Raw genomic sequence first — 18,166 nt, forward strand, 5'->3', positions numbered from 1 at the left:
AAGTGTGCAGTGGCCTGTAGGTGGAGTTGTTCCTCGATGTGTCCCCATGCCGCAGTGTTCCCTTTTTGCTCCCTGCCTTGTTTAGAAAATCCCATTATGGAGGGAGTCAATGCCAAACCGGAGGGGTTAGCTGGGTCAACATCTGTCTCGAGAGGGAGTTGTCTCAGCCGAGAGAACGGGGCCTGCAGGCCGGGCTCGGGCTGTTCAGACAGGCCTCCAAGTGTGTGTGTGTGTGTGTGTGTGTGTGTGAGGGAGAGACACACATCACCGAACCAGCACTGGCCACAGTGCCATGACTCTCTCGGCTCGGTCGGCCTTTGTAGTAGATCCTTAATTTATGTTGGGTTGTAAGTTCATTGCGGCTCTCTGAAGATACTTCCTGAAAAGAAAAAAAAAAAAACACCCATGACCTAAATAGAAACGTGCTGTTTATTTTTCTTGAAATGACGCGACTCTGGAGATGACTATCTCACCGATGCTGTTCACATATTCCCTTTGACAAGTTGTCGACCTCAATTTCCCGTCTGTCAGCGTGAGTGTCGAGGTATGTCCGTATCTTGTTTGGACCCGCATCTCGAGAGAGAGAGAGAGAGAACGCGCTCTGTCCAAGCCGCCGAGTCGAGATTAACATACGGGAGGCCCTCCCATGACACGCCTTAAATGTAACCTCATAAATCTGCGTTTAGTTCCATTTTCGCTGGCTTTCATGGGGAGGCCTTGTGTTTTAAAGGCAATTATTCGGTTTCAAATAAATAATTCATCAGGCAAGTCAATTTGCTTCTGCCCGACTCGGTCGGCTTCATTAACCTGGAATTGGGAGGCTTGCCGCGTTGCTCCAGTGTGGCTTGCAACCAATGCCCAACGAGAGCTGTCCAGCATTCTACCGATGACAAAATAAATGAATCAATAAGTCAAGGTGTTGATGCGGACCAGTGTCACCAGAAACGGGCGCATCATCCACCGGATGGGGCTTCGTCTCCAGTCATGGCCCCTTTCAGCTGAAACGTTGGCAAACAAAACAGCTGCGGGCGTGTTCTCCTGTTCCCCATTTTGCACACGCAAGCAAATTTGTTGTTGGGTTCGAGTTGGAACGACAACATTCCTCCCCAACGTCTCGTTGGAACGATTGAGATTCCAAACTGCGTCGCGGTGTTAATTGAAGAGCCCTGGAGAATCGCCCTGTCTTCGCTCAACCTTGCAATAGACGTTTCTCATGGAGCTCTTTTGGCACGCCTCGCCGAGTCGCCCTGGTTCCCATTAAAAGGCCGTTGAGCGGCGGTTCTTCTGGGAGCCGTGCGAGTAAATATATCCATTTCCATAGAACGTGTTTTGTTTTGGAGGGCCAGTGTTTTCTTGGGCTCCTCTGCATTAACTCAAGTCGGGCCGGGTTCCTCTCGGTTATGTTCTGCACCACCACCACCACCACCCCCACCCCCACCCCCTCCCTCCCCCGGAGCAACCGTATTTATACTTCTTGATGGAGAACACAAACAAAACCCCGGTTTGACTCCATAGTTTCCATACCAGCGCAAGAAGAACAAACAAGATACGGGCGAGCAAAGGCACGGCAAGGAGATCTGCAATAAAAGTGAAATGGGAAAGGAAGGATATGACAGATGTTTATATTTTGTCCTGGAGTTGTAACACAACCTGATTGCTGTGTTTTAACAGCTGTTTGACCTTCTCTCTCTCTCTCTCTCTCTCTCTCTCTTTCTCTCTCCCTCGCCCTCCCCTTGTCCCTCTCTTCTCTCTGCAAGTTTTGAAGTCATGATGCAAGAATCTGGGACAGCGACGACAAGTAATGGTGCGTTTCATCAAAATGGAAGCGCCAGCAGCGCAGAGAAGGAAGCCAAAGAAGGAGAAGGCAAGAGCGCGACGCCCTCGGCGGAAGTGACTGCGGCCGATCTCGCGCATCTCCAGCAGCGCCAGGTAGAGCGGCCCGGCCCCTCTTTCGCACCTGCCTTCACTTTATGAAGCCACGTCATCAGCAGGCCCGCGCCGCCTCTTTAAGTGCCAATTAATATTTCATTCATCTTCAAAGTACATCTCGTACATAAACACATTACTATTATTATTTATGTATATTGAGGCACTTTTTGAATATTTCAATAAGGGGAAGTGCTTCTCTGGCTCTGTGTGATTGTGTTTGGTTGCAAATGTGTTTACCGTAGCATGCCGCCTGTGAATTTTTAAAATATTCATGGAGGTGTTCGGACATATTTTAAGTGTGTAGGTGCAAGAGGATTTTGTTGACAGTCGGAGGGGGTGGGGGGGGGGGGGATAAGAAAGTGACATTCATCGGAATGACGGCATTTTCTCTGGATCATTGTAAACAAACGTCGCACTCCAGGGAAATGCCACGCTCCGATGTGCTAACCGATGAGGTGCGGAGTGGCGCGTCACGCCGCTTGTCACCGGAGCCCAAAAACATTTCCTCCCATCTCGGTTTAGAAGCGGCAAGACAGGCTCTTTCTGTTGGTGTCAGCGTTACGCGTGGCATGCGACACAGTGTTTCGGGAAACGGAGTTGAAAAGATCAGTGTGTCTTCTGTCATCTCGGTCTCGCCGACAGGGCGGCCCGGGCTGTTGTCAGGAGCTGTTTGGTGACGATGCGCAGGCTGCGTGCAGCTGACTCTTGTCACAGCTCATCCGTCAACTTTTGCTCGGAGAGAGCAACGATACTGGAGAAGAACAACCGAGCGATAATTCGGCGTTGCGATTCAATTATCTTTCAGCGCAGTCAAAGCGACGGCAAAGTGAAGGCGGTTTTCCCATTCTGCTTCTCCAAGTCACTCGCTCGTGCATTTGTCGGGCACTTAACTCTCAGACCTGCTTAGGTTTAAGCTTTCTTTTGTTTTTGTTTTTTTCCACACAATGCTCGCTTGACTCGTACAGACTTTAAGGTTCACTCGGAGAGTCTTCTGCTGAAAGCGTTGACGGTGTAGCTGAGATTTTGGTGTGACGTTCATCTTGTCTCCTTATGAGTTGAAATAGGTTAAAGATTTTTTTTTTAAATCAGACAATGGTCTCTTCTTTTTTTTTTTGTGAAGAGGAAAACCCCCCGCCTGACAGTTTGGGCTGTCGCTTCAGCCTTCATCGGAGCCGTCAAGACTTCCCGGTGACGTGTTTTAAAAACAGCTGAGCGGGTCGGGAAACCTTGAAAATAGGGCTCCCCGCTCCAATCCCCCGCAGCCATCCAAGTGGGAGCATGGAAGCCCCCTCGGCCCTGTTGATGGTGCCATCGCCACGCCTCCTTATTTCAATTGCCTCTTTTATCCGTCTTTCCGATGTGATGACCCCCCCGCCCCCCTCCAAAAAAAAGATCTTTAACCTAATTTTACCATAAGTCGACAACATGAACGTCCTCGTGCTTGTTTGGGATGCATCAGTTCAAGAGGAAACAGTCCTGTATGAGTGGAGTAATCACCGCTCAAGCTCATCACTTCATCACACAACTTATGTCCAGAGCGTGAATGCTACATCACGTGTACCAGCATGGCATGGCATGTTTTGGGAAGATAAAAACTTAGATCAACGTAATTGTATGATACGCGCAAATTGTTATTTATTTTTTAAATTTGTGGCAATAGAAGGTTTGTCTGAAAGTGGCTCACTCCTCAGTCTCGGTGTTGGGCCGTCGGGCCACTTGAGCACGGCTCTGTCTCCTTCTGTAAGCTCGGCATCTTGGCCCTTTTTTCCATCGCGGGAGGAGTTTGTCGTCAGTGAGAAATTCATAGCCATACTGAATTCATTACTGCAATAGTCCCGGAAAACCATGGACAACATTTCAAGAACTGCAGGCCACAGTTGAGTAAACAGCTGAAACCTGATTCCCGTTGCCTTTTTTTTTTTTTTGCTTGAATCTTTACCAGAGCTTTTTTGCTTTGATTCGTTGGGTTGCATGCGAGGTGGTGTAGAAGCATGAGGGGCGGGGGTGTAACAATTAGGTGCTCGGAACCACAATTAGGTGTTGACCTCACAAAAACATCCAACATTCGGTTTAAAGTATGGAGAAAAGAAACAGATCAATCGAAAATCTTTTTCCTACTCCCATGCAATTGTCATAGACTTCCTTAAGCGGGTAGGCGGAACAAACCTGGCAGTGACATATCATTTATTCCTATTAGGCAACGTAACAATGAAAGACAGTCCTCATTAATAAAGACGGGGGTGAAATAATTGTAATCTGTTTGATCATCTTGGTTCTGACAGGGGAATTCATCTTGCCGACTCGTCAGATCTGGGGGAAGTGGACCATAAGCTTAACTCAAGCATGGCTGTTCATGATATTAGATTCAAATGCAGCTCGATGAGAGTGAAAGTTGGGAGAAAAAAGATCTCACGGTTATCTTTGAAGGAATCGTGGAACTGTTGCGCACTGAGCGTCACTGCAGAACGATCTTGAATTGGAGATTGCCGCAAAGAAAAAAATAAACATAGTCGGCGACACCGAGGTGATTGACCCAGGCACACATCAGCCAACTCGCTGAGATGGAAAATCTGAAATATCGGGGGGGCATTTCAAGGTATCACAGGCATTGTTTTTTCGTTTTTTAGCCATGATATTCAGGGGGGGAAAAAAATCCATATATATATATATATATATATATATACAGTATATACACACACACACACACACACACACAAAATGGTCAAATACTTTTTACAACACTGTAAATTACAATCTAAATCAATACAAAGAGGGGACAGGGACACGAAATAAAGGTTAGAGTAGAAATTTAAGAGGCTCCTGACTCCAGAGACTCTCCACACTGAGCTTTTTCAGCCACGATACATATGAAAATGTCAATGTAGTTAAGTCTGATTGTTAAACGCAATGTGTCTCACTCTACATTCGGCCGCCGAGGAAAAGTAGTGGCAGAGTCCCATACACAGCGCAACAGCTCAGCGGTGTTTGCCGCAAGATGAACTTTCTTCGTCCCGCTGCATTTGGATGTGGTGCAATGCTTTCACAAGATTTACTCCCCCGAAATCTACAGTACATATGTTTGTTTTGCAGAAACTGTGGTTTAGTTACTGTATACGCTCATGAGGAAGTGAAGATAGTGTTGGAGACAATTGTGCAAAAAACACTTGTTTTGTGATTCAACGCGTTTGCAACTGCCAATCGCTGTGAATCCATCTGCCTTTTAAATCAGGAGACGTCGTGCGACGACAATGCTGTCGCAAAGTTGTCTGACTTGGCACAGCTTTGTCCGACCCAAAAAACAAAGCTCACATTGTCAATTCGAGGGAGGATGTCTTTTCTTTATGGTCCGATTTTGTACCCTGTCAAATACTGCAGACAAACAAACGGAAAGCTCCTCCAGTCAGTTGCATCCCTTCTCTTCGCTACCGGATGGCCGAGGTGGTCGTAGTATTGCGTGCGGAGTGAAGCCAGTATGACACGCAGAACAGACTGCAGAAAGAGCTGAGCGGGCAGCGATTTCCGTTTTGCATAATGCAAGTCCTACATGAATCCCCCGCGGAGACTTGAGAAGGTGAAGATGCACTTTTCAGCCCCTCCGTCACCCGCCGCTATCCTGTCGAGCTTCAGAGGACCTTGGTACAAACTTTGTCGTATGATTCCACTCTGACACTTCGGCCTTCCATTTAGATTTGTTGGTACGGTTTCTTGCGCTTCTTCTGCACAGCGCCGCCATCCGAAGGAATCTTCTTCCCGCCGTCCGTCTTTACTCTGTGCTTATCTCATACCACTCTGAGATCTTACTGCGGCCAAAAGCCGGCTTCAGTGGCCTTCCTGAGAGCCATTTTGTTCTTCTTCATGAAGGCCTCTCTTCATATGACCCGACTGGCACGGACGCCATCGCTCTGAAATAATTTGTGCCCAGTCTGTGCGTGAATCCAGAGGGATTCTCGGGTATCTCCACCTGTTCTCTTCATCTTGTCACAATATCACGCGAGGCCCGGCGCAGCTTCTGCAATGCGGCTTATTGGAAAATCAGTGAAAGAGGATAACATCGGTGTTATGACACTGCATATTGCCTTAAATTGCTTTATTGGTAAAATGATAGTGCTCGTCCAATTTGAATAATTTCATGGAATCCCTCACAGAACAGATTAATTATGTTATCACACAACTGGCAACATCTGTCTTTATACCCAAGCACATGACAGTTTTATTACAGGCTAAATTTCTTTGCCGGTTCTGGCAATTGATGTGGGATCTGATTATTAATCACAGAAAAAAAAGGGGGGATCGGAATGATTTGAAACATATTATTACAGTGGAACCTCCAAATTTGAGCAGCCTAAAGGGCGTATGAAAAGTTGCACAAAAACCTGGAGGTTGAGGCAGGATGTGTGATCTGCTTTTGTTTTTCTCAATTGTTTCCCCTTGAACCGCAGATGGGAGGAGCAGACAAAGCCAGACTGTGTCTGGAGGTGTGAAACGTACCAGATGCCACATAAAGAAAGTCAAGGCGCTGATTGCGTTTTCATTTGTGGAGGCGGTACTTCGTCGCCGTGTCCATGAGTGTGCCGCGCCGTCGCTACATGTGGCCTAATGCAGCGATCGACTGCGCTGTCACAATTATTCCAAAACGGAAGCGGCTAGCTCACGGACACGTGTTCCGAAATGAGCAGCTGACCACAAAATGACTTGCTTGCGTAATTTCACACTCGATTGTTAAGCAGGCCCTCTAGAGACGCACATATTTGCATCCGAGCAATTAAAAAGGCCTTATTTCCATTCTACACTATGTCCCCTTTGACCGGACCATTGAGGCGGCGCATCTTGCCTTGGATGTGCAACAAGTTGAGGTCAGCGTTTGGTACCTGCATCTTCGCTCTGAAGATTGATCACCATTTGTTGTTGAAGTTAGAGCAGACGATATTCGTCACACGACACGGTCATCGTGTTTTCTTGATTCCAAAATGGCCACCCTATGCACGGTTCCTCTTTGGTGAGTCTGCCATCCGTCGACAGCTCGAGGGAGAGCGTGAGACAGCAAGCAAGCGATGGCGGAAGATGAAACTCGCGAGGTTGTGAAGGGATGCCAGAGTAGGAGTAGGAGTACCAGTCGAGAGGCGAGCAGCGGCATTCTGGACCAACTGGAGACGCTTCGTGGAGGATTGGCTGACTCTCAAGTCAAGTGCATTCCAGTCATCCAGCCGGGATGTCTCTTGAGAAAGAAGAGGCTTTATTTTAGCCGGCTTCAGTGGCCAAAGCCAGCAATTGGTTAGCAAGCAGCTGAGGGTGTTCCCCGCCTACTGCTCCGATAGGCTCCGGCACGCCCGCGATCCTCGATCAGATAACGGATGGATGGATAGTTGTCCAAAAAATGTTTCAAGAACGCCTCTTCTTGTAACGTTTCCCCTTAGTTGAGAGTCACTGGCATTTTTAGGGAGGTCATTCTTTAAGGGCTTGCACTTGAGAGACTTAAGAAAGCGCAGTTGCTCTTGAGAAAACAGAGGCGCAGGGCCCATTCATTTTTAATGAGAGCACTACTTTGAAAACTTCATAGAATTAATATGTATCAGTGAAGTCTTTCCTATGCGTAAAACTTGAGGGTAATTAATATTCATAGGCTGTGCTTGTTAACACCCCAATGCCAATGCAATGGAGATCCAATTAACGTAGAATGGACCCAAAGGAATTGCCCAGATACTGTAAGCCATTGAAATTGATAGCGGGGCTGTCTTCTTTTAAAACACTTATTTGTTTCATTAGGCCCTCATCCTTGTCTGATGAAGCCACCGGTCGGGGGCTTGGCGAAAACTCCAAAGGTTTCAGTGCGTGCGCGGAAGTTGAGGCGGCGCCACCGTGGCAGGGTGTCGACGTATGCGCAGAGGGAATCGCCTTCGCTGCCAGACTAATGTGAAATTCCTGTCCTGGGTTGAGTTTTTATATCTTATTCATCATCCCTTGGCACAGTGTTGGTCATAGAGGTTTGTTTTAGGGTTTTTTTTTTTTTTTTGCTTCTTGATGTCACACCACAAGTCTTGCGAGTGGCCGAGTAAGAGCTTGGACGTCCAAGGGGAGCGAAGTGAAGAGAGGCGAACGCCACGCTGCCAATTGTTTGCACACAGCTTGCTGGTTTTGCGCCTCAGCGCACACGGAAGGGGCCCCACTCAGGGTGGGAATCGCTCGTTGCAACGCGCTTCAGCACCGTGACGGTTGCGATCAGACGGCTTCGATCCAAACTGTCGATTTGCGTCATTCTGGCATCTGCCTTTTGTATCGCGTTTCTCTACCTTCGTTCACATCGAACCACTTTGCAGTTTCTGTTTCTGACGATGCAGCTTCTTGAGAAACGACTCAAGCTCAAGGAAAACAGCAACGTGGTCACCGAATGCAACCCGCGACCTCAACCGCGAGATATTTAATGTTCAAATCGATGAACATTGCTGTAAGTTTCTGCAAATTGGACTTTTCCAGAGGGAACAGAAGATATTTTTCAACGATGGCCGATGGTGATGATTATCATGATTTGAAAAGCACCGGTTGGTATTGTTGAGGCGGCACGGCGGGCGGCCGGTTCGCACATCCGCCTCACAGTGCAGAGATGCACGGTTCGATTCCGGCATCCTGCGTGGAGTATGCATGTTCTCCCCGCGCCTGCGTGGGTTTTCTCCAGGTACTCCCACATTCCAAAAACATGCACGGCAAGTGAACGGAACACTCGAAATTGTCCCTAGCTGTGATTGTGAGCACAAATGTTCGTTCGTCTCTGTGTGCCCTGCGATTGGCTGGCGACCAGTTCAGGGTGTCCCCCGCCTACTGCCCGAAGACGGCTGGGATGGGCTCCGGCACGCCCGCGAGCCTTGTGGGGGATAAAGTGGTTCGGAAAATGGATGGATGGCGCCCCGAGTAATTGTATCCCAGATTTGTACAAACCACATGTTGATATTCTAATAATTTAAACAAACTAGTCATCACCCTTTCTATGACACACACAAAAAAATGATAATAAATGATGATCAGTAAGTGATGCAGATCATCCTTCATCGAAGCAAATGGGCCCGGGCGGGCGAAATGTGCATGTCTCAAGGTAAATGTGATAGTTTGTCGTTCAAGCGTCGCACGAGGTGGAAGTGATGAATGGCGTGCTCAGCGGGGGATCTTGTTTGAGAGGGCGATTGCGCGGGCCGCCGTTTGCTGCCGAATGGCCGCCTTCGGCGGGGAGCGCCGCGTGGCATGATGAGAGATGCCTCATCATAAACAACAGCCACGTTAGCGCCGCATCATCTGAATGACAGCCGCCATAAATGCCGAAAGGGAGCTCGTATAACTTCTGAGCGCATTTTTTTTTTTTTTTTTTTTTTTTTTTGTGTACGTGAACCAAGTGTGTGTTTAAATGGACAAGAGGGGCATCGTTTCGACTGAGTTTGGCGGCAGGAGAAAAGGACAACGTGCACACGTCCTTTACAGTAATAGCTGTTGTTATTTACATGCTTACGACTTTCGACATGATGTGATGGGAAGGCTGGGCGAAAGTACTTGCTGGTAAATGACACAGAAAATAAGACCTTGATGTCTTCCCTCCACTATCCCCCCACACCCCCCCACCCCCATGCTCATTTTTTCCCCCCTGGAAGGAGCAGGGTATGGTCTGCATTTAAGTGAAGAAACATGAGCCTTGAACATAAGTAACTGTTTTTTACATTAGGTACTCCCCGGAGGTTTGAGGGAAAATATCAGGGCATTGTGCGAAATGTGAATGTGAAATCTTGCAGAAAGAAATATTGATGGCCGTTTTCTCCTTGACTAGAGTTGGATGACGGGCCTCGCGAGCCATTGAGCGGACAGCTCTGCTTCTGGGCTAACATTAAAGAAGGAATTGCGTCGGGAAAACATAATGGTTATTTTGGCGCTGGTTTTTTTTTTTTTTTTGGATCGTCTCGATTCCAACGTTAAGGTGCTGGTGTTGATCGCACAGACTGGACCACAAGGCGACACGTTTATATTTTATTTTGTCGCCCGTCCTGAAAGTGTGCAGAGCTTCAGCTGTTGCGACGTCACACTTTGTCCACCTGCGGCAAGACGCCGATCGGCCTCGTGAAAGTGATTGCGGGAAGCCGAACGTCACAGTTGATGGGCTCTCAATTCCAAATGAATTCGTCAGTTGCCAAAGCAGCAGCCGAAGGCAAGTTTCCACTCAACTGTAGTCAGTAACTTCTCTTCTCAAAGGTGGAATCATCACGCTTAAATGAATGAATTGAGGCGATGCAACAACTTGGAAGCATCCGCTACCGTCTGTCACAGTTAACCCTCGTAAAAAAAACAGTGCCGCTATGTAAACGTGATCGCATCTGGTTTGGTTGATCTGCTCAGCAGCTTCCCGACTCCATTTATACCTCCTGTCGTGCTATATTCCAAAATGACATCATCAGTTCCAGTCATGAAACTCGAACTTTGATTTCAATCAACTTTTGGGCGCGGTATAATTTTTGGGCTCGTGGCCATGATGTCGGATAAAATCAAATAAAAAATCATTTATGATGTGAGTGAACAGGCAAAAAATACAAATGATGGCCTTTTGGTGAAGCCCATGAAAGTGGCTTTCACCAGAGGAAAAACAAAAACGAGATGATGATTAATTTTTTTCAATTTCTCTCTGCAGATCTCTAATGATTGCGCTCATGGATAGCCAAGGGCTCCAATTAAACATTAACATGCAAAAGAAAAGTTTGAAGCGGAGAGACGGTATTTCGGATTGAGTAGTGCGCGATATCTGGGGGGGCCCGTACGTCACGGATCCAAGTCGCACACGTTTCTTCTTCAAATGATTTCCACCGCTCTTCATGACTCAGCTGCTTGATGACATTCAAGATGGCCACCCGTCTCGCCTATTTCGGTTCCGTCTTCATCACCCGTCGATGAGATGGAACTGTAAGGCCTCTGCGAAGTGATTACCTGTTTGATCAATCCCGCTTGTCACCAGGAAAGAACACGCGTTCAGCGTGTCGCCATCGCCCACCCCCCACCCCCCCCCCCCCCACCGCACAGCTGCCAACAGTGTATCTGCTCTACGCTTCTTCAAAAGAGTTCAGATGCTTACGACGCCAGATTTTTTTTTTTCCCCCCCCTTCACTCGATGTGATGTGGTCTGGTGCGTCACGCCTCCAATCTGCTTTGACGCTGTGATCTTCTTTGACTCGTCACAAATAAAAGTGGCGTTGTTGGGGAGTGATTGAATTAGCGATTTGTGGCAAATGTATCTCCATCGGCAAGTCATTTGGCGCTCACTGTCTTAGCACGCGTGCTCAACGAAAACAATAAATTGTGCTCTTATCTTCAGCGGAGGAATCAAGATGGGGGCTCGAGGCCGTGGATTCAATGGAATTGATTCGGTGAGGAAGTTGACACAGGAAATTGATGCCCGGCCCAGCATTGCATCTGGAGAGGAAGAGAGGAAGCCTTTTCTTTTTACTCATCAGAAAGCTTAGCCTCCAAAGCGTCCCAGACGTGTCCTCGCCTCGCAATGAGTGAGACCCGGTCCTGTCCGGTGTTAAATTGAAAAAAGGGCCGCTGGGATGCGGAGGTCACCAGACAAGAGACTTCGTGGTCGGAGAAACGCGATCAATTATCGCAATTGCCTGAGCTCTTGAAGCCTCTAGTCTCTTCCAACGTCCCCCACGGCACGACAAGAACACCGCCAAGGTGTGGAAACCGGTGAGGTGCCGCGATTCGTCTTTGGCTGTTCACCAAAGGGTTGGTGAATTTACAGTTTGCCTCGAACGTAGGACTCCGACTGCTGGTGGTCTTTGCTCACACATACAGTAGATCTCCTGATACCGTGTCTGTAGGCCAGCTTTGAAGCTTAAACGCCAGCCACGTGTCCTGGCATGTACGTGGAACACGTACAGCCGGAATGAAAAGTTCTTCCAGGCAGGTGCATCCTTCTTTTTTTTTTTTTTTTTTTTGCTGAATTCCAACCACACCATTACAATTGCGTGTGTTTGGGTGCAGACTACTTTCAACGTCTGACCAGGAGCCAGATGAGCAGTGGTGCTATTTTCTTGCGGAATGAACGAAAACGCTCAAAATCCAAAAGGACTTGCACTGTGTCGGGTGAATGTTTACAAAGCATTCATGTGATGTGGCGATTGTGTGAAACAAGGACTGCTTTGAACACCCTTTACTTACCCTCCAAACGGGGAACGATCCACTTCATGCCTTTACACACACACACACACACACGCGCGCGCGCGCACACACACACATAGCATCATTGTTGAAAAAAGTGGATGTGGGAAGTACTGTGCACAGGCACTCGCATTTTATTTGATCCTGCTTCTTTTCTTTTTTTTTTTCACCTCAAGCTAATTCATGCATTAATTGATTGAGCAAGTAATGCTGGAATTGACAGCATGTAGACTGATTTCTAATAGAATCCCGCATTTACCTTCAGGGGAGGTTCTTTTTGGAGCGCATTAGCTTTGCTGCGTTGCGGTCTGTCAGAGATTTTCTCCGAGGAATCTGCGTTTAATTTGAATAATTACACAAAATGTGTTCTTTTGGTTTGCAGGGACATCAGAGCCCCAGATGAATAAAAAAAGTAAATTACTATAAGAGGGGAAAAAAACGCAGGTAATTATTCTGAACTAGTAAATGAATGACCCATTGACGCCCCGTTTTAATTGATTCTGTAGAGGAAAATCATTTTATTACCCATTTTGATTCTTTTTTTTTTTTTTTTTTTTGCCTACTGTGTTGAAGGTGTTCTCGCTATTTATTTCACCATTTATTTGAACTTTTTCCGCTCAAAGATGTCAATGAGAAAGTCTGTTTGAAATGCCTCTGCCAAAATGAACTGCCATTGTTTACGCTCGCTTTGGTGTGCTGTTTTTTAGACTGGATGAACACCATACAAGCCTTTGGTCCATATAGTGTTTGAATGGGCATTGGTGGTCATCGTTTTTTTTTTTTTGTTTGTTTGTTTGTTTTTACCCAAACACAGTTACAGTTGCATAGGCAATCAGCCTTTAAAACCGTTGCGCATGCAGTGGCTGCGCTAAAAAAAACACCAAAAAACAAAACCTGACAATATTTCTCCACGTGCGTTTTCTTGGTGATGACATGGTGCCACTTAGCATGTAAATTCTTTGGTGATTCACCTCAAAGTGAACCCACCGAGAGCAATTCCGGTACCGGCTTAAAGACAGAGGTGTGTTTTTTATGACCAGGCCAGCCATGTCCTTTCCAAGGCCCTCAAGCGCCGTATCCCGCCACCCTCCCCTTTAATCACTGTATCAACTCCTCTCGTAAAATCCATGAGCTGTGTATTTGTGTGTCTGTCCACACACACACACACACACACACACACACAAGCGCACTTCTGTATGGCCCTGTTGTAAGGCGCTGCTTTGCAGTTGGCCATTTTCAAACACAATCAGCAGAAATAACGCTTTTGTAAGCTCCCTCATATTAAATAGGTGATTATTGGTAATAAATGCTTTTTTTTTAATATACATACTTATTGCAGACGTAGTTTTCTTGCTGTGCTTAATGAGAGTAATTTGATTTGCTTGAGGGATTACGGTTCTGGAATTAATGCGGCAAGCCCCATTCCAGGAGAGAGCGAGATCTCCGATTCTTCACAGGTCGTGTGTCGCTCGATGCGGCCCTCTCGCACGGCAGCTAATGGAGTCGAACAACAGTCTGTTATCCACCCGCCTAGCAGCCTAGCAGATCTCGATAGCCCACGTGCCCTTGGTTCCTGCAATGTTTGTTGTTGGGAAACCTTCGGCCCCCACTGCCTTCCGTTTTGGGCTGCCTTGTCGCTATGAGCCTCTACCTGAAAATGAAGGTGACCGAGCGAGGATGAAGGCTGCTACATTAGCTTCTCATGCTAGCCACTTAGTTGGAACTGGAACTGGTTCGCAGCCAGAAGCTCATCATTTGGGCTCAAGAGTTCCTGTTCTGTTGATGTTTGGTTGAGTACGGCATGAGTGTTCATGTATTTCAGCGGGTCACCAAATGAAAACGTCGTCATGAGAATTCACCCAATTACACTCATTTTCTAAACCTTGCAGAAAATTGCCGACTGTAATGAATTCAAGCGTGTAAAGATCTTCACGATTTAGACCGTGATTCTGACTGTTTTTCTCAAAAATACAAAAACATTAATTCATTTAAATTGTAAGTGGCACATCAACGCCCTCATCCGTGAGGTTAATAATAAAGAAAACCAAAATGAGTTAGAAGATAAAAGGTTTGGGCCACCACCTCAAGTTCCATCATCTGCTTGTGAGACTGTAAGACATTACACTTGTGTGATGACTGATATGTCTAGACTCTGTAGAAGATTGCTTCTCTATGTGGCTGAAGCAATCAGAACCCCCCAACCCCCCCCCCCCTTTTTTTTTTTTGCTTTCTTTTATTCCTTTCGGCACAGGATCACATTTCCCATCTTGGAATGGCTTCAGCAGAGACGCTCCTATTCCCAGGGATCCGTTTCTGACTGCTGCAACTCAATCCTTAGCCAATTGGACGTGGCCGTGATTCATACGCAGGCCTCTGCGTCTGCTCCGTAGACAGGGTGGGAATTCTTCCCGGCGGCTCACGATGCGTAAGAAGTTAAGACACTCGGCATCAGACGGACGATGGATTTCAAACAGGTCTTTTGGATGCACTATGCCGAAAACGTTGCTTATCCCTTAAGTGGCGGCTGCAGGCCCAGATTATTTGCCGCCTATTTGATATGTTTAAAAGGAAAGGTACAAAGGCTTCGTGATTTACCGCTTTTATAAGAGGTCACTGTGATTTCGTGTAGCCAAATGTTGTGAGTACGTGAAATGCACTTGTGTTCTTTCCATCTGGGTGTCCGTTGCTATGGGGTTGATCTGAAATCTTTGCCGTGGCAACACGGTCACGGGGGCACGATCAAGCACGCGGACGTATTGCGATTGAGGCCTCGCCTCTCAAGGCACACCGTCCTTTTGGTTGGACATTCTGGTGGTTGCTTTTTGGTTCTTCTGCACATTTCTGGCTGCACGTTGATGAGATTCATTCATATTCACCACGAGTGAATCGGAGGATTTCTGGATTTTCCCAGTCATATGCCCAACGTTTCAAATGCATCCTAGTGTTGAGTCCGCTATGGACGAGGCAACCTTAGTCTCCCCCGTTTTAAACAATATCATTCACGCCATGCATGATAAAATCCACGCATCGTAGTCAGGGGTCTCACGCTGGGTTTTCGGAAGTGCCCGTTTTCCCAAGCATAACGCTCCCCCCTAAAATGTGATGCAAGACTTCCAACAAAGATGCAATCCGGGGGAGTGGATGTTTTCTGACGGTCCGGCGCAGTTGGCATCCATCTTCTTTCTCGCTTAAACTATTTGATTTGTATTTTTGTGTCAGCTGGGACTATCCTTCGGGATCCCGTGCTAAGAACAAAAGATGGAGTCGGGGAAAACGCTCATCATTGACAATGCCGTCAGCCGAAGCTACGTTTGAGAGCTTTCGGGGGTTTGATGCCTTGCTCAAGGCACCTGGACGAGGCAACACTGACATTTTTTTTTTTCTCTGATGCGATCTTGGACTTTTGTCCATTTTGGGGACGGAGCTACTGCCCGTGCAGATCGACACATTAGTGGGATCCCTTCCTGTGGTCTACCTGAAATAAGAGCGAGTCAAGTCACTTTAAACATGTTCAAAATTCCAAACACTTTGGAATTGAATCCAATGTGGAGAGTTTTGGGTCGTGCCAATCCAATCAACCACGTGACTGAACAATGGGCAGATCATGTTATTTTCAGAAGATCTTCATTTTTAGAGGTGTCACAATAATCCCGAGGTACAAAAAATGTTGCCAAATGCAAACCACTGTGAAAAAGCCACTGGCGCTCCTCAGAAATGTCGCCGCCGCACTGACTGGCTTCCAATCAGTGCGCGGAAGTCTTGACACTCGGATGCCATAACAAATGCATTCGTCTTTCCGCTCATCTGCCTGCTGTCGCCATGGACCAAAAGCGCACATCTGTCTGATTTGTCTGTGCGACCCTCCCCTCCCCCACCACTTTACTGTCGCGCCAAATCCGTAGCTTAAATTTCAATGCAGTACTTGGCTCAAGGTGGGCAGACATAAGAGACACGCCAGCGAGCACTGATAGACTTTCCGCTGGAGTGGACGAAATCAGCATCAAGAGCCTATAAGCTCGACCGGAGTTGATGACGCCAATAAGAAAATGCGCTATCTTCATGCTGCGTATTTTCATGAGCCGGCCCGGTTGCCTAATATGTCTGCTCTTATGAGTCATTTACTTCTTTAATTACCTTTAGCGGCAGATGCACAATGGTGTAGTAATGTGAATGATTTTTACTGCCACTTTATCATCCCCGGCCTCTCAAGTCGAAAGGCGTAATTGAGGCGGAAGAGCGAGTCACAAAGAGAAACAATATATAGTCGATAGTGGCTCGTGTTGCTCGGGACCGCGTTTATGGGTTTACGCCGCAACGGCGTCGTAATAAACGCGGCCCCGATTCGGTAGCGGCGAGGGAAGCGAGCCCGGGTTATTGGCTTGGAATAAGCGGACGCCACCGTCCGTGCGCTCGCTCGCTTCCATGCGGGTCTCTTGAAGTGTCTGGTCGCGGTTTGGCGTGTTTGGTTTCGTTGGCAACAAAAAAGGTTACTGATGAAGCGGCGGAAAAGCTTATTTACTGTTGCCCTATTTGCTGCCTGTGCAACTCCCGCCAATCCATGTCATTTGCATATGCTGGCTTTTGGTGTGCCTGTGTGTGTTTTGTCTGCAGCTTGTGTACTTTCCTTGGTGTAATTTTCGCATGCGGGCGGGCCGCTCTGAATGGAGGCCTTCTTTCGCCATCTGTTGTTAAGCTGCTGGCTAAGCAAGGCTCGGGAATCCAAACAAACGCAGAATACACAGCAAAACGGAAGCTGTCAGGCCCGCATCACTACGCTGACCTCGCTGAGTGAGCGCAGGGGCGCAGGGGCAAGGGTGACCTCGCAAGTGTGCAGGCTCCACCCACCTGAACCGCCTTGTTTGGGCACTATACCCCCCCGCCCCCTTCTCTTGTATCTCTTTCACCTTTTTTTTTTTTTTTTTTTTGGCATCCTCCTTCCTCCGTCCTCAGTCCCGCTCCAAAGTCCCTTACTTTATTCCCTCTTCATACTTTGCTTTGATCTATTTTCTTTTCTAATGAATGCAATTGTTTTCCCCAAAATATTGTCAGCTCACTCGAGGAAGGGAAAAGCCCAAAGTGGATGCAAACAGTCGGCCGGCTCCTGTTCAAATCACAGTTTTGTGATGTTAAAAAAGGAGACCAAGAAAAATAATGGACAAACTTTTTTCCACCATTGATGCGACCTATAATGTGTACATCTCAATTCCAAATAAATGTCGGCGCCTTTGCGAGATAGCGAATGCAAATAAATACCACCCTCATGACTGAAGATGTGGCTGTGTTTAGCATTTGCGTCACAGCTTCGGTTTAATGAGATGCAGCACACACCGAGCACCTTTAAAAAACCCGCTGACTACCCCGAATAAAGTTCGAGTGCTCTAGTAGAAGTGAAGAATGACAGGTGAGCGTCAAATCAGACGGAAAGTCAAACACATAACCTTGACATTTAGGCCCACGCTGCCGAAAGCCCCGCAGAGGCCACAGACGCAAGCCGGAGGACCGGCGATCTTGTGAGACGGACTACATTAAGGACTAACCTATTACCCGTGTTGTTGCTGGCTGTCTCTGAGCTGCCTAATAATGTCTTCTGATACGTGTCTGTTAAGCAAATAGGCTGAAGCACACATTTCGCGCTTGTCTGGAAACACGCGCGCATCTCATTCCGTCTCCTGCTTTCGCCGCGGCCGCGGGGATCCAGTTACACCTGCTTGCACATCGTCTGGCAATTAGCAGCAATCTGCTTCAAATCATTACACGTTCAAGGTCTCCGCCACCTGTAGCGACAGGAGACAGACATTCGGAGAACCTCGAGAGATCTCTTCAAAATCGGCCCAGGGAAAAAAAAAAAAAAAAAAAAAAAAAAGATGGAGCTGTCCTGTGTTTGACACCCTGAAAAGACCTCCACTCATACGCAGGCTTCTTTCATCACTTTTTCTGCTCGTGTGACGTTCCATCCAGTATATCGCCGTTGAAGTCATTGCGAGAATGTCCACGCGACTCGTGCCCGTCGGCGGTTTGTCGAGGTTTTGATGGTTGGGCCCGCTTTTTGTTGGGG

At 47.4% G+C, this 18,166-nt stretch overlaps 1 protein-coding gene across 6 annotated transcripts in view; it reads left to right on the forward strand.

Moving 5' to 3' along the window:
* Window positions 1-18,166, forward strand: part of LOC147201869 (forkhead box protein P1-B-like) — a 110,607-nt gene that overhangs the window by 41,310 nt on the left and 51,131 nt on the right. For all 6 annotated transcript variants that reach the window (XM_086117677.1, XM_086117683.1, XM_086117676.1 and 3 more), the window contains one exon: window positions 1,758-1,929. In XM_086117677.1, coding sequence (XP_085973803.1) covers window positions 1,768-1,929 — 162 coding nt within the window. In that variant the 5' untranslated portion in view covers window positions 1,758-1,767. The remainder of the gene's footprint in view (window positions 1-1,757; window positions 1,930-18,166) is intronic.

Source organism: Hippocampus guttulatus, chromosome 8, assembly GCF_054856545.1.
Source record: "Hippocampus guttulatus isolate MCC_2025c chromosome 8, RoL_Hgut_1.0, whole genome shotgun sequence".
In the NCBI taxonomy this organism is placed as follows: Eukaryota; Metazoa; Chordata; class Actinopteri; order Syngnathiformes; family Syngnathidae; genus Hippocampus; species Hippocampus guttulatus.